Source organism: Equus przewalskii, chromosome 6, assembly GCF_037783145.1.
Source record: "Equus przewalskii isolate Varuska chromosome 6, EquPr2, whole genome shotgun sequence".
NCBI classification, from domain to species: domain Eukaryota; kingdom Metazoa; phylum Chordata; class Mammalia; order Perissodactyla; family Equidae; genus Equus; species Equus przewalskii.
The window spans coordinates 44,979,136-45,002,636 of record NC_091836.1 but is presented as its reverse complement, the minus strand read 5'-3'; the positions used below and the strand labels follow the sequence as shown (position 1 = coordinate 45,002,636).

General features: G+C 40.8%; 1 protein-coding gene across 7 annotated transcripts in view; it reads right to left on the bottom strand.

The window, feature by feature from the left end:
• The window catches only part of LOC103543153 (adhesion G protein-coupled receptor E2-like), a 42,549-nt gene that overhangs the window by 6,536 nt on the left and 12,512 nt on the right, over positions 1-23,501 (bottom strand). For 3 of the 7 annotated variants that reach the window (XM_070623542.1, XM_070623543.1, XM_070623546.1), the window contains 6 exons: positions 23,169-23,366; positions 22,651-22,886; positions 3,483-3,549; positions 3,139-3,230; positions 2,082-2,250; positions 1,886-1,996 (listed from right to left, as the gene is read on the bottom strand). In XM_070623542.1, the coding sequence (XP_070479643.1) occupies positions 1,886-1,996; positions 2,082-2,250; positions 3,139-3,230; positions 3,483-3,549; positions 22,651-22,886; positions 23,169-23,366 (873 nt within the window). Of the gene's footprint in view, positions 1-1,885; positions 1,997-2,081; positions 2,569-3,138; positions 3,231-3,482; positions 3,550-22,650; positions 22,887-23,168; positions 23,367-23,501 lie in introns of all 7 variants that reach the window. The other 4 variants (XM_070623544.1, XM_070623545.1, XR_011541011.1 and 1 more) reach the window with 3 other exon arrangements.

The window sequence follows — 23,501 nt, the reverse complement described above, 5'->3', positions numbered from 1 at the left end:
AAAAAAAAGGGAAGAATGGCAACAGATGTTAGCTCAGGGTCAATTGTCTTTACCAAAAAACGCATACCTAAAACCCAAAAAGAACAGCATTGTATAGCGGATAGGTTGTGAAGTGAAGTAGGATCATTGTTAAGAGTAACTTTCAGAGCTCAAAGATGTGCCACATGATGGATGCAGTGCCATTTAGAAAGAAAGACACCATGGGAAAGAACTGGATTAGGATAAAGATTGCAAGTCTTATATCGGAAGGCTGAGTTGAAAGTGCCCTTGAGATATCAAAAATGTCAAATAAGTAAGTGGAGATATTGCTCTAGACCTCAGAGGAGAGTTCAGATCTAGAGAAACATACAGAACCATCATTTGCATTCAGATGTGACTGAATCTAAGGAATGGGTGCTATCGTCTAGGAGGAAAGAAATTAACGAGAACTGAAGTTCTTCTGGAACCAACACATTGGATAGAGCTATAAAGGAGACAGAGAGAAAACCTACAGAGAATGGAAGGAAGACATGGGGGGTGTGTAAGGAGAATCTATAGGGGATAAGGATGGAGAGTTTCGTGAGAAAGTAGTGATAGATGGCGTCAGAAGTTTCTGAGAGGGCTTTTAGGGACACGGAGATCACTGTAGGTCTAAGAGATATATGTCTTGGTGGAATCATGGGGGAAAGAAGCCATATTTGCATGGGCTTAGGAAGTGAGTTTAAGGCAAGGAAATGGAGACTGAGAGATAAGTTAACTCTTGACTGGTAGCTAGAAGGGGGCCAAGTAGCACATGTTTGCAAAATGGAAGACAACTAAACTTGTTTATGTAACTTTGGGAAGAAAACTGTTGAGAAGGTGAGGGAAGAAATGAGGGATGGAGGGAGGAAGAGAAAGAGAGAGAGAGAGAGAATGTGTGAACAATAATGTGAGGATAGTTGATAAGGCAGGAATGATGGGATCCAAAAAACAGGTGGAAGCATTGTCTTCAGAGAAGAGAAGGGAATTGTGTCGATGACACAGGAATGTGGAGGGGATGCACGCTGACGTTTGGTGGCTATAGTGGATTGTGTGAAATATGCAAAGTATTGTAATGACTTTGATTTTGTCTGTGAAATAGGTGATGAGAACATTTTTGAGAAAGGGGGAGGAGAGAGAAGATTGAACAATGGAACCAGTGCTGGGTGAACAAGGTAACAAGAGAAATGCACAAGGACTTCCTGGCAGAATCCTAGACTCCTTTAAATGGAAAGGATGACTCAAGGGATTTCACAGAAGATGGAAGAGTTGAGAAAACATAGGTGAAAGGACTTGTAAGTTTAAATCACTAAGTGTTGGTTCTTTGTAATCACTCCTGTGAATTATCCCATGCCATTCCTGCTTTTCCCTTGTGGTTTTGCACAGGGTGCTGAAAATATGAGGAAGTCTTTTTAAGAAAGTCTAAAATGCCAGCTAACACTTATGTCTGTTTAATTTATAAATATGTGCATCATTTCCTTCCATTTCCCCCTTTTTGTGAGTGCTGCTGAGTGACTGTAAGAAAGAAGTGTGTGCAGAGAAGGATAGAATAATGTGGCTCTGAGTAGAACGTGCATCACCACTTTGGATCATTGATTCTTGCTTATCTAGTTAACCAAGCATGGCACATAGTAGGTGTTCAGTAGGAGTGGTGATGCAAAAAAGTCAAGATGAACACAGTTCCCTAAGGAGTAAAAGCAAAATATGTTTTTAAAAATAAACGTTTAACCTGAGACCACTGCTAATGGTGAACGAGTCTGGGAGTAAGCAAAATGTGAGCCAGCCTAGGGCATGACCTGCTGTTCACCCAGGTTGTCCAGTGTGATAGGCATGTGCTGCTGAAGCAGATCAGTTGGTGAAGTATTCTGGGAGCAACGCATGATCATACCATGAAGGGTCTGGATGCATCAGACATAGTCCTGCTGGAAAGCGTGAAAGTCTCAGAATCAGCTTTGGTTTTCCTGACCCTTTTGAGCCATTTCCCGTATTGTTCCCGAACCTGCCGAGGAAAAGCATACTCTGGATCAGCTCACTGAGAGGGGTGAGGATGGGAAGAGTCCTGGGCGGCAGTTGGATAGTGGTACCTGCTGGCTAAGGAGGCAGTACACCAGGAAGATGGAGACGCCCTGCAGGCTGTTGATGATGGTGAAGAAGTAGGCCATGACGTGGGCAGCTGGACCCACCTGCAGGATTCCCAGACACCACGTGCATCCCAAGATGAAGAGCTGAGCTGTAGCTTTAAAAGTCAGCATCCTGTGGAGGAGGAGAAAGGAGGCTCCTAAGGCCCCCAGAGCAAGAAATCCAATGCCATTCACATCTCCACCCCACGGATGCTCCTGCCTTCCTCTGCTGGTGATGAGTTCTCAGGCTGCGCTGTGATCATCTTTGATCTTTGATTCCCCACAATGGAAATGGCACTCAGGTACAGGAGGGCAGCTTGATTTAGATGGAGGACGATAGTGATACTTCAAATGTAAGCTTCAAAAATTTTATGACGCTCCACAGGGATCCCTATTTTCACTCAGCCAACACTACTGAGGAGGTACTGTGCATCGGGCTCTGTGCTGGGGCCTGGGCATTAAAAATAACAAAGGCAAGATTCTATTTTCATTTGGAAAGGATGACGATAGGAATATGGAAGAAAAAGCGTTAAATTTGCACAAGGGTTCCTGGAGCAAAGGGCTGCCCAACCTCCTAGGTTTGATGTTGACTAGGATTTTTCCAGAGAAGGAAATGGACAAGGGGTGAGAAGTAACCTGAGCTGATGGTGCTGTGTGAAAGTGTAGGCTGGTGTGGGAGCAGGCACAGAGTTTTCTAAGTGCTTCATGGGAACATAAATCTTCTTTGCACTTTTGTCATGGGACTGCTGATAAAAGTCCAAAGAATGTTTATCAACCAATGTCAATTCTTCCTGCTGCTGAGGGAGGAACAATCTGGGATTAGAGATGGATGGAACGTTTTGGCTAGAGTGTCAGCCACACACCCCTGAATCTTAGCTGGCTGCCACAGAAGCATAGCTGGGTCTGATTACTCTGGGTTCTCAGAAGACCCTGAGAAGGGGCAGCAGGGGCTGCTGAGGCACATGGCTTCACTCTTGGTACCATACGTGGCTGTGGGCTGTCACCTTCTCCTCCGGCTTACCTTGTGTTCTGGAGGGTGGACACATCACTGTTAAGGAGAGAGAGCCTGCTTTTCAAAATCCAGAGGGTCATCAGAAAGAAAGCTAAGTTGACCTTCAGGAAACCACAGAAGGATTATTGATTAAATTTCAATCATTTTCTGTATCCTAGCCCGTCCAACATCAATTCCACATAGTTTTCATATTTCCTAACAGTGTTAGAGTTTGTAGTTTTGGGGGCAGTCTTAGAAAACCAAACTGAAACCATGACAACCCAAGGACATTCTGGCTCACCCACCCCCTTATAATTCTGCCCTTGTAATGACCCTCAGGTGAGCATGAAGGATGCTCTGAAGTCATCACTCACAGAGAAGATGGCACAGACTGGTCCAAGGAAGCCCCATATAAATCCACTTTCTGAGCGGAGCCAGCAGCTGATCAAGAGAGAGAATAGAAAATACATGGGTCCTTAGGGAAATAGAAGAACAAGGTAAAGACATCCCTTCATCCTTCAACAAATACTGAGTGTCTTGTCTGTGATAGGTGTTCTGCTTGGCTCTGAAGATACAGCAGCGAGCAAAGTAAACACCGTTTTAAGCCCCTGAAATCTCACATCAGTAGGAGGCACACAGTGAGACACACTGTGACAATAAACAAAATGTGGGGCGATGAGAATGTATCATAACTGTCCCACTTAGTTCTGGTCCTGAGAGATTAGGATGGTTAGTGAAGATTCCCCCCGGGAATTACAGGGTAGTTGAGATATGAACAACAAGTGGATGTCACTGAGATAAACAGTGTTGAAGTAGGGGAGAAGTCTGTAAATTCTTTAGGTTCACAGGACTCTAGTTTTCAAGGGTCCTGTGAACCTAACATGGTTTCAGAGGGTTTTTCCTGCGGTTTCAATTTGTTTATCTTTCACCTGCTGCAAAACCCATCCACTGAGTCTAAAAACATTTTTGTGGCTTTATTGAGACATATTTCACACCAGTAACATTCGCGGATTTAAACTGTGCATTCAGTGATTGTTAGTATATTCAGAGTTGTGCAACCATCACCACAGTCTAACTTTAGGAAATTTTCAGTTCCTCAGAAAGAAACTTCAGAGTGATGTCAGCATCATGATGGAGTGAGTTATTCCCTTTGTCTTCCCTCTAAGTTACAACCCACTGGAAAATCCATTGATGGACAGAGACTCCGTACACAGCGTTACAGGATGCCTGAGAGATCCACGATCTATACATCTGAAGGTGGGTGGACTGGACCCCAAGGACGCAGAGGAACTAGGGGAGCAGCCCCTTCTCCCTCCCCTCACAGCAGCAATCCAGGCAGGGGTCCTCACACCTGTGCATGTGCAAATGAGCACACGCTGTGGGGCAGAAACTAGAGGCACAGGGTGGTCATTGCCCATCCCCCTGTGGATCCACTGTATGTGCCTGCAAACAGAGACTGTGGGAGATGAAGCACCAGACATGGCTTGGTCCCTGCCCCTCCTCTAGTTGAACTGGTATATGTCCCTGTGAGCAGACACTGCAGGGGCAGAAACAACAGGCATGACTTACCCCTCCTCCCACACTGAGCACTGGCAGGCGGTGCACACACGTTGAGAATTCAGGACACGGAGGGGACCCAGTGACCCAGCCCCGTTTTCCCTTCCCTGGCAGTGAGGACAGAATACAAAATTCGGATTTTCCTGCCTGGATCAGGTCACTGTGACCTGAGTTTTCAAAATATACCAGCGGGCACTGGAGACTAAAGGATGCATGAGTGATCAGCAACAACAAACTTTCTCTGCTTAGCTCCTGCTCTCCACAGCCAGTGGAGAGTATAAATTGTGACCAGAGGCTGCAGGAACCACAAGAGAACCAGTGACCCAGCCCCAGTGGTGGCACCCACAACAGTGCATCCACCTGCATCAGGGGTTGCAAGAAAAGTCCCCAGGTCCCCAGGCCACCAGCAGTGACACTGACACTGGTGAACCCAGGACACCTCAGACAAGCCATGAGCAGCAGCACAGGAGGTGCACAGGGCAGCAGCATCCAAGCCCCTGGAGAACCTGTGGGGGAACATGAGGCCCAGGTGACCCCAGAAGCAGCAGAAGTGCTTGCAGCCTGGTGATCCTGGTGGGAACATCTGAGACCACAGCAGCATCACAAGCAGCAAGGCCCCAGCCACCTCAGAAGCACAAGTGGCACAAGGAAGAGACAGACAATGCCCCTGGCAGGGGCAGTGGAGTGTGGAAAGTGTGGGCTCAAATACCACCAGAACCAGCTCAGAACCAAAGTAACCAAAGCCATACCCAAATAAGAAAGGTGTTTACTCCCACAAATGCGCTGGCAGAGGATCAACTCATTAAGCACTCTGAAGAAGTACAGTAACACTGAAGGACGGAAAGAGGATGACAACCCTCCAAAACCAAACGTGAAGTCAAAGAAGATTGCAGTCTAACTGAGACAGAATTCAAAATAGCTGTCATGAAGAAACTCAGTGGGTTACACAAAAACTCAGAAAGACAGTTCAGGGGCTCAGGAATAAAATTAATGAACAGAAAGAGTAATTCATCAGAGATAGAACCTATTAAGAAAAATGAAACAAATTCTGGAGAAGAACAACACAATTAATGAGATAAAAAATAAAGTAGAAAGCATTAAAAATAGAGTAGACCATGTGGAAGACAGAATTAGTGAGCTCAAAAATAGAAAACTAGAACTGATTCAGATGGAGGAAGAGAGAGAGCTAAATTTGTTTACAAAATGAAGAAATTCTATGAGAAATATCTGATTCTATTAGGAAAAGTAACACAAGGATAATAGGTATCCCAGAAGGAGAAGAGAGGGAGAAAGGAGCAGAAAGTTTATTCAAAGAAGTAATACCTCAGAATTTCCCAAATCTGGAGAAAGAAGTGGACATATAAAACAAATAGAACTGGACGTATGAAGCAATAGGAACTGAGCATATGAAGCAAACAGAACCCCTAATACATCAATGTAAAAAGATCCTCTCAAAGGCATATGTTATGAAAATTGTCCAGAGTGAATGACAAAGTAAGAATAGGAAGGGCAGCAAGAGAGAAGATAACAATACACAAGGTTGCCCAACAGGCTTTCAGCAGAAACCTCACAGGCGAGGACAGAGTGAAATGATATATTGAAAACACTGAAAGACAACGGAAATGGAAATATAAAACAACTGGAAAATAAGAGATGAAATGAAGGAGCCAAGAACGTACAATGGAGAATGGAAAGTCTCTTCAATAAATGGTGCTTGGAAAACTGGACAGCCACATGCAAAAGAATGAAAGTAGACCATTATCTTTCACCATACACAGAAATAAACTCAAAATGGATTACAAACTTGAAGGTAAACTCTGAAACCATAAAGCTTGTGAAAGAAAATATAGGTAGTACACTCTTTGACACCAGTCTTAGTAGCATCTTTTTGAATACCATTTCTCCTCAGACAAGGGAAACAAAAGAAAAAATAAACAAATGGGACTACATCAGACTAATAGGCTTCTACAAGGCAAAGGAAATCATCAACAAAACGAAAAGACAACCCACCAACTAGGAGAAAATATTTGCAAATCATATACCTGCCAAGGGGTTAATTTCCCAAATACATAAAGAAGTCATGCAACTCAACAACAACAAAAAACAAACAAACCAAACAAAAAAGTGGGCAGAATATATGGAAAGACATTTTCCCAAAGAAGATATACAGATGGTCAAGAGGTACATGAAAAGATGTTCAATATCAGTAATTATTAGGGAATTGCAAATAAAAACTACACTAAGATACCACCTTACACCTGTTAAAATGGCTATAATCACTAAGACTGAAAAGAACAAATGTGGGAGAGGTTGTGGAGAAAAGGGAACCCTCCTACACTGCTGGTGGGAATGCAAACTGGTGCAGCCACTCTGAAAAACAGTATGGAGATTTCTCAAAAAAATTAAAGATAGAAATGCCATACGATCCAGCTATCCAACTATTGGGTATTTATCCAAAGAACATGAAATCAACAATTCAAAGAGACTTTGCACCCCTCTGTTCAATGCAGCAGTATTCACATTAGCCAAGACATGGAAGCAACCCAAGTGCCCATAAACTGATGAATGGATAAACAAGAGTTGGTGTATATATACAATGGAATACTACTCAGCCATAAAAAAGACAAAACTGTCCCATTTGCAACAGAATACATGACCCTGAGGGTATAATGTTAAGTGAAATAAGCCAGACAGAGAAATACAAACACTGCATGAGTTCACTCATATGTGGAAGATAAATAAACACATGGAAAAAGAGAACAGATTAGTGGTTATCAGAGGGGAAGGGGATGGGGTGAGGATGAAAAGGGTAAAGGGGTGCATATGTATGGTGATGGATAAAAACTAGACTATTGGTGGTGAGCATGATGCAGTCTATACAGAAACTGAAAACTAATAATGTACACCTGAAATTACACAATGTAATAACCAATATGACTTCAATAAAAATAATTTTTAAAAAATTTAAAATGCCACATTAAAATTGCTACCTGTATCTAAAACCAAAGGACTGAAAGCAATCTAAATGTCCATTAATATAGGGCTAGCTATTGAAATTATCAAAAATTTACAAATAAAATATTATGCATGTATAAAAGAGAATGGAGAAGCTCTATATGTATAGCTGAAGAACCTTCAAGATATGATGTTAAATGAAAAAAATCAAAGTGCAGAAAAAGCATATGGTATGCAACCATTGGTACTAAAAATATATTAAAAAGAAAAATATGTGATTTTATATTAACAAAATGCTTTTGATAGAAAAAAAGAAACTTCATTCTCATTAGCGGTCACACATTCTTACTGTCAGGCACCCCACTCCCACCCTAGCCCCAGAGCACCATTAATCTACTTTCTGTCTCTATGGTTTGCCTATTCTGGACATTTCACATGAATGGAATCTTAAAATATGTGATCTGTTATGACAGGATTCTTTAATTTAGCATATAATTTTCAAAGTTCAATCATGTTGCAGGATGTTTTCATGGGTGAATAATATTTTTTATTCTTTTTTAATGGCTAAATAATGTTCTAGTGTACGGCTATGCCGCCCTTTGTTTATTCATTCATCAGTTGGTGGACATTTAGTTTCCAGTTTCTGGCTATTTTGAACGATGCTGCTATGAGCATTCATGTACAAGTTTTGTGTGGACGTATGTTGTCATTTCTTTTGGGAATATAACCAGGAAAGGAATTGCTGGGTCATGTGGTAGCTATGTGTTCCAATTTTGAGAAACCATCAAACTGTTTTCCAAAGCAGCTGCACTATTTTAAATACCAGCCAGCAATGGGTGAGGGTTCCGCTTTTCCCACAGCCTTGCAAACACTTTCTACCATCTGTCATTTTTTTCATTTTAACCATTAAAACTAATGAGTGTGAAGTGATATGTCATTTTGTGGTTTGTAATTTACCTTTTCCTATTGACTAATGATGTTGAAGAACTTTTCATGCACTTAGTGGTCATTTACATATCTTCAAAGAAATGTCTAAATTTCAAACAGTTCATATTTATATTGAATTATTTGTCTTTTGCTGTTGAGTTATTCAATTTAATTTTAATAATGGTACAATACAGAAGTTCTCTTATGAGGCCGGCCCCATGGCCGAGTGGTTAAGTTCGCACACTCCGCTGCAGGCGGCCCAGTGTTTTGTCGGTTTGAATCCTGGGCGTGGACAGGGCACTGCTCATTGAGCCATGCTGAGGCAGCGTCCCACATGCAACAACTAGAAGGACCCACAACTAAGAATATACAACTATGTACCAGGGGCCTTTGGGGAGAAAAAGGAAAAAAAATATAAAAAAAGAAGTTCTCTTATGATCACAGATTGGTTACTGAGACATAGAGAGCTTATGTCTATTGCTCAAGGTTCTACTAACAGACAGTGAGAGAATCCATTCTTGATCCACCATTAGTGCAAAGTATAGAGTGAGGTAGGACATTTCAGGACAGCAGAGAGTGAGGAAGGACATATCAGGACAATGAATTATATACTGAGAAGAATGTAATCAAGAAGGAACTGAAGTGTCTGAGACAGACACCCAGAAAGAGCTCAGCTGAGCAGGTGAACACAAATTTTAGCAGCATGTTGTCATTAAGAGGGCACGTCCCGGGAGAGTGGCTTCCTGAATGGAGGAGTGAGGACCTTGGTAAACTTGCTCTCCTTCTAAAGCTACAAGAATATAAGCAAAACAGCTAAAAGCAACCATTTCAAAACTCTAGCCACAGAACAAACTGAAAATAGCCTATCCAAGAGAACCTGCTGACCCTCAATAAGACTGGAGAGGAAGGAGTCTGTGAAGTTTCAACTTGGAGCCTTTTCCATTCCTTCTCTCCCCAGCTTGGTGGTGCAGCAGCCAAAAGTTGACAGCATTCCAGACAACAGAGGGAGCCGACTACATCCAGAGATCTGTTAACAGCATCATCATCCTTAGAGCACAGTCAGCATTTTTTTGGACCCTTTGACTCCCTGGGAACATTTTCTTCTCCAAATTTGATGGCTCTTTGATTTGACCAATAGGTCCTCTCAGTGGGGAACAAAAATGCCTACTCCATGGGCATTTCCAAACCAATAGCAAACTGCTGTCGCACACCAGCTGCCTAAGGCTGTGATTTTAGGCAGGGTCAACAAGGGCTTGTATGAGGAATTTTAAAGGAAATACTGGAGAACTAAACGACCATAGGGAATTTTGACAAAGCTCTGAAAGTTTCCTGAAAATTCAGGATCCGTAAGGATGTGCCCATGGTCAGGAAAGGCCTGGGAATAGAAAGACACAATCCTCTCACCTCCAGCTGACCTTGAGGCTTTGTGCAACCAGGAAGTGAAAGCTCAGTCTGTTATGTAAGCCCCTGAAGGTTGAAGGTGTGCCTTGTCCCACAGATGCCTTTGTAAAGGAGTGCAGAGCACGTAGGCAAGGCATTTAAGGAAATCTTCTGACCAGACATTGAGTGGCCACTAAATTATCCTAAACCAGGTATGACCTCCTGGGCTCCCAGGATTAAAAAAAGAAACAAGAACTTTAAAAATCTAGCAGAAATCTGAGAGGCCACACATTGCAGAGAATGATCAATATGCAAAATTAGTTTAGGAAATTCACTAAGACACTAGAAATGACAATAAACCTTTGAGGAATCTGATAACAGGAGTGTTACAATATATCATCTAAAACGCATAGTTTCAAACAAAAATTTATGAAATAAACAAAGAAGCAAAATAGTATGCATCATAGACAGGAAAAAAAATCTGCCAAAAACAGTATCCCAGGAGAGGCACAGATTTTCGACTTAGTACACAAAGTCTCTAAATGAGTTATTATAAATATATTAAAAGAACTAAAATAAACCACGTCTGGAAAATAAAAGGAAAGTATAACAACAATGTCTTACCAAATAAAGAATACAAATGAAGGAAAAGAAATCATGAATGGAACCAAATGGGAATTCTAGAGTTGAAAAGTACAATAACTGAAATGCAAAATTATTCAGAGGGGCTCATCAACAGAATTGAGCTGGCAAAAGAAAGACTTAGTGGGGTCAGCCCAAGTGGTGTAGTGGTTAAGTTCAGCACACCACTTTGGCTCCCTGGGTTCATTCCCAAGGTGTGGACCCACACCACTCATGGCCTAGCAGGGCAGCAACCCATCTACAAAATAGAGGAAGAAGGGCAGAGAAAGTAGCTCAGGGCAAACCTTCCTCTGCAAAAAGAGGAAGATCGTGACAGATGTTAGCTCAGGGTGAATCTCGTCACCAAATAAAATGACAGAGAAGGAATTAAAGAATTTGAATATAGGTCAACAAAGATTATGCAGACTCAGGGAGAGGGGAAAAAAAAGAATGAAGAAAAATGAACAGAACCTCAGAGACCTGTGGCACAGGACTGAGTGCATCAACATACACATAATTGACGTCCCAGAAAAAGACAAAGCAAAAGGGCAGAAAAATACTTGGATAATGAATGGCTGAAAACTCCCTAAATTTGAAGAAAAATATTAATCTACACATCCAATGAACTCCAAGTGGAATAAACTCAAAGAGAGCCACGCCTAAAAACAGCATAGACCCTCTGACAACAGTCAAAGATACAATCTAGAGAGTGGCAAGAGGAAACTGATTTTTCATGTATGGGAGATCCTAATAAGACCAACAACTGACTTCTTGTCAGACATCATGGTGATCAGAAGGCACTAGGATAACATCTTCAAAGAGTCAAAAAAGATAGTGAACCAAGACTTCCATATACACCTAAATTCTCCTTGAATAAAACAAGAAATTAAGTCATTTCAAGATAAACAAAAATAAGATAATTCTTGCTAGCAGAACTGTTCTATAGGAAATACTAAAAGAGCCCTTCAGGCTGATAGGAAAGGCCACCAGACAGTAACTGGAATGCACACAAAGGAATCTTTATTCCAGTGCCAGTAAACGTTAACTACATAGGTATCATGAAAGTCAGTATAAACATTTCTCTTTGTAACTCTTTTTTCTCCTGTTTTAAAAGACAACTGTATGAAGCAATACTTACAAAACTGTGTCAATGTGCTTATAAGAAATAAAGATGCAATTTTTATGAGAACAATAGTACAAAAGAGGAAAAAGGGAATAGAGAAATATTGGAAAAAAGTTTTCATATAATACTGAAATTGAGTTAGACACTAATTGCAAACTTCAGGGCAACTCAAAAAATATAGTAAAAAATCCAGCAAAATTAAACAGGTATGCTAGAAAATGTCTACTTAACAGAAAAGAAGACAGAAATGAGGAATGGAAGAATAAAAAAAGACATAACATATATAGGAAATAAATATCAAACGGCATATAAACCAGATCTTATCAGTAATTACATTATATACGAATGCATTAGACACCACAATCAAAAGTCAGAGAATGGTAGTATAGATTAAAACTTGAAGACATACTTTGGATTCAAAGACACAAATAGGTTGAAAGTAAAAGGATAGAAGGAGTAACCAAATGAGAGTTAGGGTGGATATATGGACATTAGACAAAATAGACTTTGACAAAATTGTTAAAGACGAACAGGACATTTTATAACAATAAGAGGGTCAGTCCCTCAAGAAGATATAACAACTGTTAACATATACACACCAAACAACAGAGTCCCTAACACATGAGGGAAAACCTGAGATTGAAGGGAGAAACAGACAATTCAACAACAGTAGCTGAAGACTTCCACAGCTCTCGAGTGGGTTTGTTCGTGTCCCCTCAAAATATGTGTCCAAGTCCTAACCCCTGGCACCTGTGATGGTGACCTCACTAGGAAATAGGATCTTCACAGATGGAATTAAATTAAGGATCTCAATATGAGATCATCCTCGATTTAGAGTCAATCCTAATTCCAATAGCTACTGTCCTTATAAGAGAAAAGAGAGGGATATTCAGAGACTGATGCACAGATGCATTGGAAGACAGAGGCAGAGATCCGAGTTTTTCAGCTCCCAGCTGAGGAATGCCTGGAACTACCAAAGCTGGAAGAGGCAAGGAAGGATTCTCCCCTAGGGCCTTCAGAGGGGTTGCAGCCCTACCAACACCTTGATTTTGGACTTCTGGCCTCCACAACTGTGAGAGCATATGTGTCTCCTATTTTAAACCACTAAGTTTACAGTACTTTGTTACCACAGCCCTAGAAACTAATACCATGTCACTTTCAATAATGGATGAATAATGAGGCATAAGATCAATAAAGAAATGGAATACTAGGACAGCACAGTAACCGAAGATCTCTAACAGACTCTACAGAATATTCCACTCAACAACAGAAAAAGGCACATTCTTCTCAAGTGCATGAAGAACATTCTTTAGGATGCGATAGACCTTAAGTTAGGCATTAAACAAGGCCTCAATAAAATTTTAAAAATTGGAATCATATAAACTCTTTTTTCTAACCACAAGTGAATGAAATTAGAAATCCACAACAGAAGACTATTTGAATTTCATAAATGTGGAGAAATTAAACACTCTCCTAAATAACCAATACTATTGTCAATTGATTTTCAACAAGGAGGCTAAAACAATTCAATGGAGAAAGAATATCCTTTTCAACAAATGGTCTTGGGAAATTTGGGTATCCACATGCAAAAGAATAAAATTAGGCCCCCTTCCTCACACCGCACACAAAAATTAACTCAACACCTATCAGACATAACTCTTACAGCTAAAACTATAAAAGTTCTATAAGAAAAAACTGGAGAATGTCTTTGCATCCTTGGGTTAGGCAATGGTTTCTTAGATATGACATACTGAGCACTACCAACAAAAGAAGAAAATAGGTACATTTGACATCATCAAAATTAAAAACTTTTCTGCTTTAAAGAAAGCACATTATGAAGACAGTGAAAAGACACAAATTGGTAGAAAATACTTGCAAATTGTATATTAATAACGGACTAGTATCCAGAGCATATTGAGAACACTGACAACTCAACAATAAAAAGACAAATAACCCAATTAAAAACTGGGCCAAAGATGTGAATAGGCATTTCTCCAAAGAAGATATGCAAATGGTCAATAAGCACACGAAAAGATGCTCAACATCATTAGTAATCAGGGAAATGCACATCTAAACCTCAATGAAATATCACTTCACACTCATGAGGATGGCTAAAATAAACAATGTAGAAAATAAGTGTTGACAATGTTGTGGAGAAATTGAAACCCTCATATATTGCTGATGGGAATGTAAAATGTGGTACAGACACTTTGGAAAAGCAATTCTATGTGTAGATATATACCCAAGATAAATGAAAACACAAGTCCACACAAAAAGTTGTACATGTACGTTTATAGCAGCATGATTCATAAGAGCAAAAAAAAAGGAAATAATTAAAAGCTCATAAACTGGTGGACAGATAAACAAAATGTGGTATATCCACATAATGGAATAATATTTCCAAAACAACAACAAGAATGAAGTCATGATACTCACTACAACATGGAGGAACCTTAAAAACGTCATGCTAAGTGAAAGGATCCAGTCACAGAAGATCGCATGCATGACTTCTTTTAAGTGAAATATCCACAATAGGCAGGTCCACAGAGACACAAAGTGGATGAGTGACTGTCCTGGGTTGGGGCGGAGGAGTGGGTAGTGGGAATGGGGAGTGAATGTTACTGTACACGAGCTTTCCTTTGGGGGGTTGAAAGTGTTCTAGACAGAAGACGGTGTCAAGATGGCGGCATAGGTGGACTCTGAACTCACCTCCTCCCACGGACACAACAAATTTACAACTACTCTTGGAAAAATTACCCATCAGAGAGAACTGAAAACTTGATAAAAATAACCCCCACAACAAGGGACAGTGCTGATCGAGGTGGGAAGGCAGAAATTCCTGTCTGGAGAGAAAAAAGGCCACCTTTGCTAGCCACCATGCTTCACAGCCAGTCAGGAGCAAACTTAAGGTACGAGGCCTTCCCTAGAGGAGTGGGGGATCTGAGCAAGAGAGTGTTACCACTATAGTCCACAGCTTTTGGACACAGCACAACCAAGACGAGTGTCACAATATCTGGCTTTGCTGGCTACTAACTACAATGGAGAATACCCCCAGAAAAGCTATTGGACACAAGGGAAAAAAAGCTGACTCTTAAAGGGCCCACACACAAATTCACTCATTTAGGAAAGCAACCTAAAATCACCAGAAAGAAAGGTGCACAGTCCTTTGATGAAAAGAAACTCAGCTGATAGGCTCTGGGTGCATCTTGACGAGAGATGAGACCTCCCCAGGGCCTGAGACATTGGCGGTAGTCATTATTGTGATCTAGCACAGGTGTGCTGAAACAGACTCTGGCAGATGCCATTGGAGTTCTTACTCTGGCCTGTTAGCCCAGGATGTGCCCTAATCACTAGAGTGTAGAATAAATCCACGTCAGCCAGGGCAGGCAGCCTGCCCTAGGGACTGGCCCTAGCGAACAGCAAGCACTCAGGCAACTTGTGGGACCACATAGGTGGGGTGCCTAGAACCTTTGCAACTGGGTGAGTGGGTCTGCCTCTGTGGGGCAGGGTGGGCCTGAGGAGCAGGTGGGGCATGTGAGGCACTGGTGGACTGTGTGGGGGCCTCTGCAGTGGGGATACTGGGTCTACTTCAGTGAGTTCGGGCACACACACAAGACAGGATTGTGTTGATGGGGTATGTGGCCCTGTAGTGGTGGGGCCTGTCGGCTGCAGCAGACTTGTGCTTCTCATCAGCCACATAGGCGATCAGCCTCACCTTCCAAAGCCCGAAACAGTTGGGTGCTCCCATGCCTGGGGCCAGCCCCACTCAGCTGCAATCCTGAGAGAGCTGACACTAGCCTTGCAGGCTGTAGGCCTACAACAACTGTAAGCCCCTGAGCCTAGCAACCAGACATGCTGGGGGCCTACTAAGTTAACAGGAAAAGTGTTACAAGAACGTGCTAATAGACCTTGCAGCCAACTGTGCTGGGTTTCCTCACATCCAACAAAGAATGGAAGGATCCACAGCAGCCACACACAGCTGAGAAACACAACCAGCAGGCCAGGGGAACAGCCAAGCCTCTCTGACCAACCAAGCGAGAACAACCCTGCAACAACAGAAGGACACCTATGGCCCACACAGGGGACACCCCTGGAACATTTGGAATTGGTGATAAGAGGGAAGCACATTGCTGGACCTCATAAGGCATCTTTACATAAAGCCAACTCTCCAAGATCAGGAGATGTAGCTTACTCACCTAATACATAGATATAAGCACAGAGAAAGAGGCAAAATGAGAAGACAAAGGAGTATGTTCCAAGTAAGGGAACAGGACAAAACTCCAGGAAAAGAACTAAACAAAACAGAAGTAAGCAAGCTACCTGACAGAGTTCAAACAAAAAGTCATAGGGCTGCTCACTGATCTTGAAAGAAGAATGGATGAACTCAGCAAGAACTTCAACAAAGAACTGGAAAAATATAAGACAGAATCAATCATAAATGAGGACTACAATACTGGTAATAAAAAATTCACTAGAGGGACTCGATAGCAGAGTAAATGATACAGAAGAATGGATCAGCGAGCTGGATGAAAAACTAGAGGAAGTCACCCAAGCTGAACAGATAAAAGAAAGGAGAATAAAAAAGACAGTCTAAGGGACCTCTGAGACAACATCAAGCACACTAACATGCGTATTATAGATGTCCCAGGAGGAGAAGAGATAGAGACAAAGGGGCAGAGAATCTATTTGAAGAAACAATTACTGAAAACTTTCCTAACCTAAAGAAGGAAACAGACATCCAGGTACGGGAAGTACAGAGAGCACCAAACAAGATAAACCCAAAGAGGCCCACATCAAGACACATTATAATTAAATGTCAAGAATTAACGATAAAGCGAGAATCCTAAAAGCTGCAAGAGAAAGGCAGCAAGTTACATATAGAGGAAACCCCATAACGCTATCAGCTGACTTCTCAGCAGAAACTTTACAGGCTAGAAGGGAGTGGCAGGATATATTTAAAGTGCAAAAAGGAAAAACCCCACAGCCAACAATACCCAACCTGGCAAGGCTATCATTCAGAATGGAAGGAGAGATAAAGAGCTCCCCAGACAAGCAAAATCTAAAGGAGTTTACCACAAACAAACCAGCCCTAGAAGAAATGCTAAAGGCACTTATTTAAGTGTGAAAGAGAAAGCTACAAACAGGAAAAAGAAAATTATTTTTAAAAAAGCAATAAACTCATTGGTAAAGGCAAATATACAGTAAAGGTAGCAGATCAAACGCCTATGAAGATAATATGAAGGTCAAAAGACAAAAGTACTAAAACTATCTATTTCCATGAAAAGAGGGTAATGGATAAACATACACAAGAAAAGAGGTTACATATGATATCAAAAAACATACAATGTGGGAAGAGGGGAGTAAATGAGTAGAGCTTCTAATGAGAGGTCAAACTAAAGAGTCCATGGACTTGATATAGATTGCTATGTGTAGGTTATCATATATGAACCTCATGGTAATCACAAACCAGAAATCTATAACAAATACACAAAAAATAAAGAGAAAAGAACCCAAAGATAACACTAAAGAAAACCATCAATCCACAGGGAAGAGTGAAAGAGAAGAAGAAAGGAACAGAGAAAAATTGCTAAAACATCCCCCCCCCCCCAAATAACATCATGGCAATAAGTACACAATTATCAAGAGCTACTTTAAATGTCAATGGACTGAATGCTCCAATCAAAAGGAATAGGGTGGCTGATTGGATTAAAAAAAAACAAAAAAACGAGACCCATATGTACGCTGCATACAAGAGACACACTTCAGACCTAAAGACACTCAAAACTGAAAGTGAGGGGATGGAAAAAGCTACTCCATGCAAATTTCAATGAAAGAAAGCTGGGGTAGCGATGCTTACATCAGGCAAAATAGACTTTAAGCAAACATTGTAACAAGAGACAAAGAAGGGCACTAGAGAATGATAAAGGAATCAATCCAACAAGAAAATGTAACACTTATAAATAACTATGCACCCGACATAGGAGCACCTAAATACATAAAGCAATTATTAACAGACATAAAACGAGAAATAGACAGTAACACAATAAAAGTAGGGGACTTTAACACTCCACTTACACCAATGGATAGATCATCCATACAGAATGTCAATAAGGAAACACTGGCTTCCAGTGATATATTAGACCAGATGGACTTAGCAGATATATACAGAATGTTCCATCCCAAAACCCCAGAACACACACTCTTTTCAAATGCACATGGAACATTCTCCAGGATAGATCACATATTAGACCACAAAACAAGTCTCAGTAAGTTTAAGAAGATTTGAAATAATACCAAGCATCTTTTCTGACCACAAGAATATGCGAGCAGAAATCAGCTACAGGAAGAAAAACAGAAAAGCCACAAATTTGTGGAGATTAAACAAAATGCAACTGAACAACAATTGGGTCAATGAAGAAATCGAAAGAGAAGTAAAAAAATACCTGGAGACAAATGAAAATGAAAATATGACATGCCAAAATTTATGGGATACAGCCAAAGTCATTCGAAGAGAGAAGTTTATAGCAATATAGGCCTACCTCAACAAACAAGAAAAATCCCAAATAAACAATCTAACATGCGCCTAAATGAACCAGAAAAAGAAGGATAAACCAAGCCCCAAATCAGTAGAAGGGAGGAAATGATAAAAATCAGAGCAGAAATAAACGAAATAGAGACTTAAAAAACAACAGAAAAATCAATGAAACCAAGACCAGGTCCTATGAAAAGATAAACAAAATTGACAAGCCTTTAGCTAGACTCGCCAAGAAAAAAGAGAGGCAGCTCAAATAAATAAAATCAGAAATGAAACAGGAGAAATTACAATGGACACCTCAGAAATACAAAAGATTGTAACAGAATATTATGAAGAGCTATATGCCAACAAATTGGAAAATCTAGAGAAATGGATAAATTCTTAGAATCATACAACCTTCCAAAACTGAATCAAGAAGAAGTAGAGAATTGGAATACACCAATCATCAGTAAGGAGATCAAAACAGTAATCAAAACCCTCCCCAAAAATAAAAGTCCAGGACCAGATGGCTTCCCTGGTGAATTATACCAAACATTCAAAGAAGAATTAATACCTATCCTCCTCAAACTCTTCCAAAAAATTGAAGAGGAGGGGAGGCTTCCTAACTCATTCTATGAAGCCAATGTTACCCTGATACCAAAACCAGACAAGGACAACACACAAAAGAAGAAAATTACAGGCCAATATCACTGATGATATCAGTGCAAAAATGCTCAACAAAATACTACCAAATTGAATACAACAATACATTAAAAAGATCATACACCATGATCAAGTGGGATTTATTCCATGGATGCAAAGATCGTTCAATATCCACAAATCAATCAACATGATACACCACATTAACAAAATGAAGAATAAAAAAAATCAAATGATCATCTCAATAGATGCAGAGAAAGCATTTGACAAGATACAGCATCCATTTATGATAAAAACTCGGAATAAAATGGGTACAGAAGGAAAGTACCTCAACATAATAAAGGCCACATATGAAAAACCCACAGCTAATATCATTCTCAGTGGAGAAAAACTGAAAGCTATCCCTCCAAGAACAGGAGCCAGACAGAGATGCCCAGAGTCACCACTCTTACCTAACATATTATTGGAAGTGCTAGCCAGAGCAATCAGGCAAGAAAAAGTAATAAAAGGGATACAAATTGAAAGGAAAGAAGTGAAACTGTCATTATTTGCAGATTACATGATTTTATATGCAGAAAACCCTAAAGAATCCATGAAAAACTTTCAGAAGTAATAAATTAATATGGTAAAGTTGCAGGATACAAAATCAACATACAAAAGTCAGTTGTGATTCTATACACTAACAATGAAGTAGTGGAAGGGGAAATTAAGAAGACAATCCCATTTTCAACTGCAACACAAAGAATAAAATACCTAGGAATAAACTTAACCAAAGAGGTGAAAGATCTGTACACTTAAAACTATAAAACATTGTTGAAAGAAATAGAAGAAGCCATAAAGAAATGGAAAGATACTCTGTGCTCTTGGGTTAGAACAATTCACATAATTAAAATGTTCATATTTCCTAAAGCAATCTACAGATTCAATGCAATCTCTATCAAAGTTCTAACAGCATTTTTCACAGAAATAGAACAAAGAATCCTAAAATTTATATGGAACAATAAAAGACCCAAAATAATCACAGGAATCTTGAGAAAAAAGAACAGAGCTGGAGGTATCACAATCCCTGATTTCAAAATATTCTATAAGGCTATAGTAACCAAAACAGCATGGTACTGGCACAAAAACAGACATACAGATTGAAAGAACAGAATTCAGAGCCCAGAAACAAACTCACACATCTATAGACAGCTAATTTTCGACAAAGGAGCCAAGAACATACAATGGAGAAAGGAAAGTCTCTTCAATAAATGGTGTTGGGAAAACTGGACAGCCACATGCAAAGGAATGAAAGTAGACCACTATCTTTCATCATATAGAAAAACTAACTAAAAATGGATTAAAGGCTTGAATGTAAGACTTGAAACATAAAAATTCTAGAAGAAAACATAGGCCATACACTCTACAATATCGGTCTTAGCAGCATATTTTCAAGTGCCATGTCTGACTGGGCAAGGGAAACAATAGAAAAAATAAGCAAATAGGACCACATCAAACTAAAAATCTTCTGCACAACAAAGGAAACCATGAACAAAATGACAAGACAATCTAACATTTGGGAGAAGATATTTGTAAACCGTGTATCAGATAAGGGGTTAATATAGAACATATACAAAGAACTCATACATCTCAACAACAACAAAAACAACCACCCAGTTAAAAAATGGGCAAAAGATCTGAACAGACATTTCTTCAAAGAAGATATACAGATGGCCAACAGGCACATGAAAACTGTTCAACCTCACAATTATCAGGGAAATGTGAATCAAAACAACAATGAGAGATCACCTCACTCCCATCAGAATGGCTATAATTAACAAGACAGGAAACAATTAGTGTTGGAGAGGATGTGGGGAGAAGGGAACCCTTGTACACTGCTGGTGGGAGCGCAGACTGGTGCAGCCACTATGGAGAGCAGTATGGAAATTCCTCAAAAAGTTAAGAATAGATCTGCCATATGATCCAGCTGTCCCACTGCTGGGTATTTACCCAAAGAACTTGAAAACACAAAGGCATAAAGATACACGCACCCCTATGTTCATCACAGCATCATTCACATTAGCCAAGACTTGGAAGCAACCTAGGTGCCCATCAAGGGAAGAATGGATAAAGAAGATGTGGTATTTATACACAATGGAATACTACTCAGCCATAAGAAATGATGAAATCTGGCCCTTTGTGACAGTATGGATGGACCTTGAGGGTATTACGCTGAGTGAAATAAGTCAGAGGGAGAAAGTCAAATACTCTATGACCTCACTCATAAATAGAAGATAAAAACAAGAAGGAACAATCACATCGAGACAGAGGGTGGACGGGTGGTTAGCGGGGGCACAGAGGTGGGTAGACGGGGTGATGAGGCACACGTGTGATGACGGATTCCAATTAGTCTCTGGGTGGAGAACAGGATGCAATCCACACAGAAATCGATATAATGATGACATACACCTGACACTTATGTAATATTATAAAACAATGTAACTGCAATTGAGAAAATGTTCTAAAATTAGATTGTAGTGAAAGCTGCACAACTCCATGGTTAGTCAAAAGCCACTGATCTGGACACTTTAAAGGGGTAAATTTTAGGGATGTGAAATATATTTTAATAAAAATGTGAAAACAATAAATCTAGTATGAAAAGCTGACAACAAAAGACTGCAAGCTCTGGAGCATGGCTGTCTGGATTGGAATCCCAGCTCTGCTAAGTGCCAGCCGTGCACCTATGGGCATTCACCTAAACTATGTGTGCCTCAGTTTACTCATCTGCACAATGGGGCAAATGACAGTACACGTCTACTTCATACTATTGGTGTGAGGACTGATTAAGATAACACAGACAAAAAATGGTTAGAAAAGCGCCTGGCCCGAAATAAGCACCTTGTAAATCTTAACTATGATACAATCTATTGTTTTGATTATTTAAATCAGCTCCACTTTTCCAAATGAAAAATTGGAATAGCTTTGGATTTTGATAAAGAAGCAGGTTAGACTTTTTTAAAGTTAATTTTTATTAAGTTTATGATAGCTTACAATCTTGTGAAATTTCAGTTGTGCATTGTTGTTAGTTGTGTTGTAGATGCACCCCTTCACCCTTTTTCCCACTCCTCCAACCCCCCTTTCCCCTGGTAGCCACTAATCTGTTCTCTTTGTCTACATGTTTAAACACCACATGTGAGTGGAGTCATACAGACATTATCCTTCTCTCTCTGGCTTATTTCACTTAACATAATTCCCTCAAGGTCCATCCATGTTGTTGTGAATGGGACGATTTTATCCTTTTTTATGGCTGAGTAGTATTCCATTGTGTGTGTGTGTGTGTGTGTGTGTGTGTGTGTGTGTGTATCACATCTTCTTTATCCAATCATCAGTTGATGGGCACTTAGGTTGCTTACATGTCTTGGCTATTGTAAATAATGCTGGGATGAACATAGGGGTGCATGGGGCTTTTGGAATTGCTGACTTCAAGCTCTTTGGATAGATACCCAGATACCCAGTAGTGGGATGGCTGGGTCATATGGTATTTCTATTTTTAATTTTTTGAGGAATCTCCATACTATTTTCCATAGTGGCTGCACCAATTTGCATTAGACTTTTTAAATTTTGATTTCATCTTTGCAATTTCAAGGATAGAGATTGAAAGACATTCTCCTTAACTGTTATTATCTTCCACCAGAAAAATGCTTTAGGGAATTAATACCAAGTCTCTCTCCATATTATGATCTGGGATAATCAAAATGCTATGCTGGTTCTATGGTGGTCATGTTTGTGCTGGAGAAGAGAAGGACAAACGGGAAAGTGCATTTACCGGGTGGGTGTTCCATAAAGATCTGGCCTGGATGCTGCAGAAATGGCCACGATCACGGCCGGGACTCCGTAGCCCACAGGGAACATGAGCTTCTTCATGAACCTGCTCACACTGGAGTAGTTGACCACCGTCAGGTTGCGCGCAGTGAGGAAGAGGTGCAGGCCCGCCAGCAGCATCCAGGTGAAGGAGGCCAGGTAGAGATAGTGTAAGGCGCCCGCGATGACGGAGCACAGCACCTGGGGGAGGAGTGAGGTGTCACCAGGAGAGACTGTCGGGGTGCAGTGGGGCCCCAGGACCTCTCCTGTGCCTTGCCATTGGGGAGAAGTCTGATGCGTATGAAGGAGCGGTCAGAGAGGGTTTGTTGTCTAGTTGCATCAGTCAATGTGACATTGGTCACTCACCCCCTAACCTTCCCCAGGACCCAAGATCATTTCATTAAGGCATCCAGTGTAGCATGGCTCCATGGACTCAGCACCCCCTGGGGCAGGCCAGAGGGTCCACTGTGACAGGGTCAGTACCTGGATCTCTGTTCGGTCCATGGCCGTGAGGAAGAGGAGGTGGGCCAGGAAGAGGCAGAGCGAGAGCTGCAGGTGGAGAGAGGTGCTGGTGTTCTGGATGGCTCTGCACAGCAGGAAGGTGAGGGCTGCCAGGAGGAGGCACAGCAGAGAGAGGCTCAGCCCCACGTGGGTGATCACAGCCAGCATGGGATCCTCCTCCTGGGACCCAGCAAAGAGGAAACCACAGTCACTCCTTCCTGCTCTGGGGTAATGGCCCTTCCACCGTTTTCATTTTTATATTTAGGCATAGAAAAATTAGGAATGGAGGAGCCAGATATATTTGTGATGTTTGTG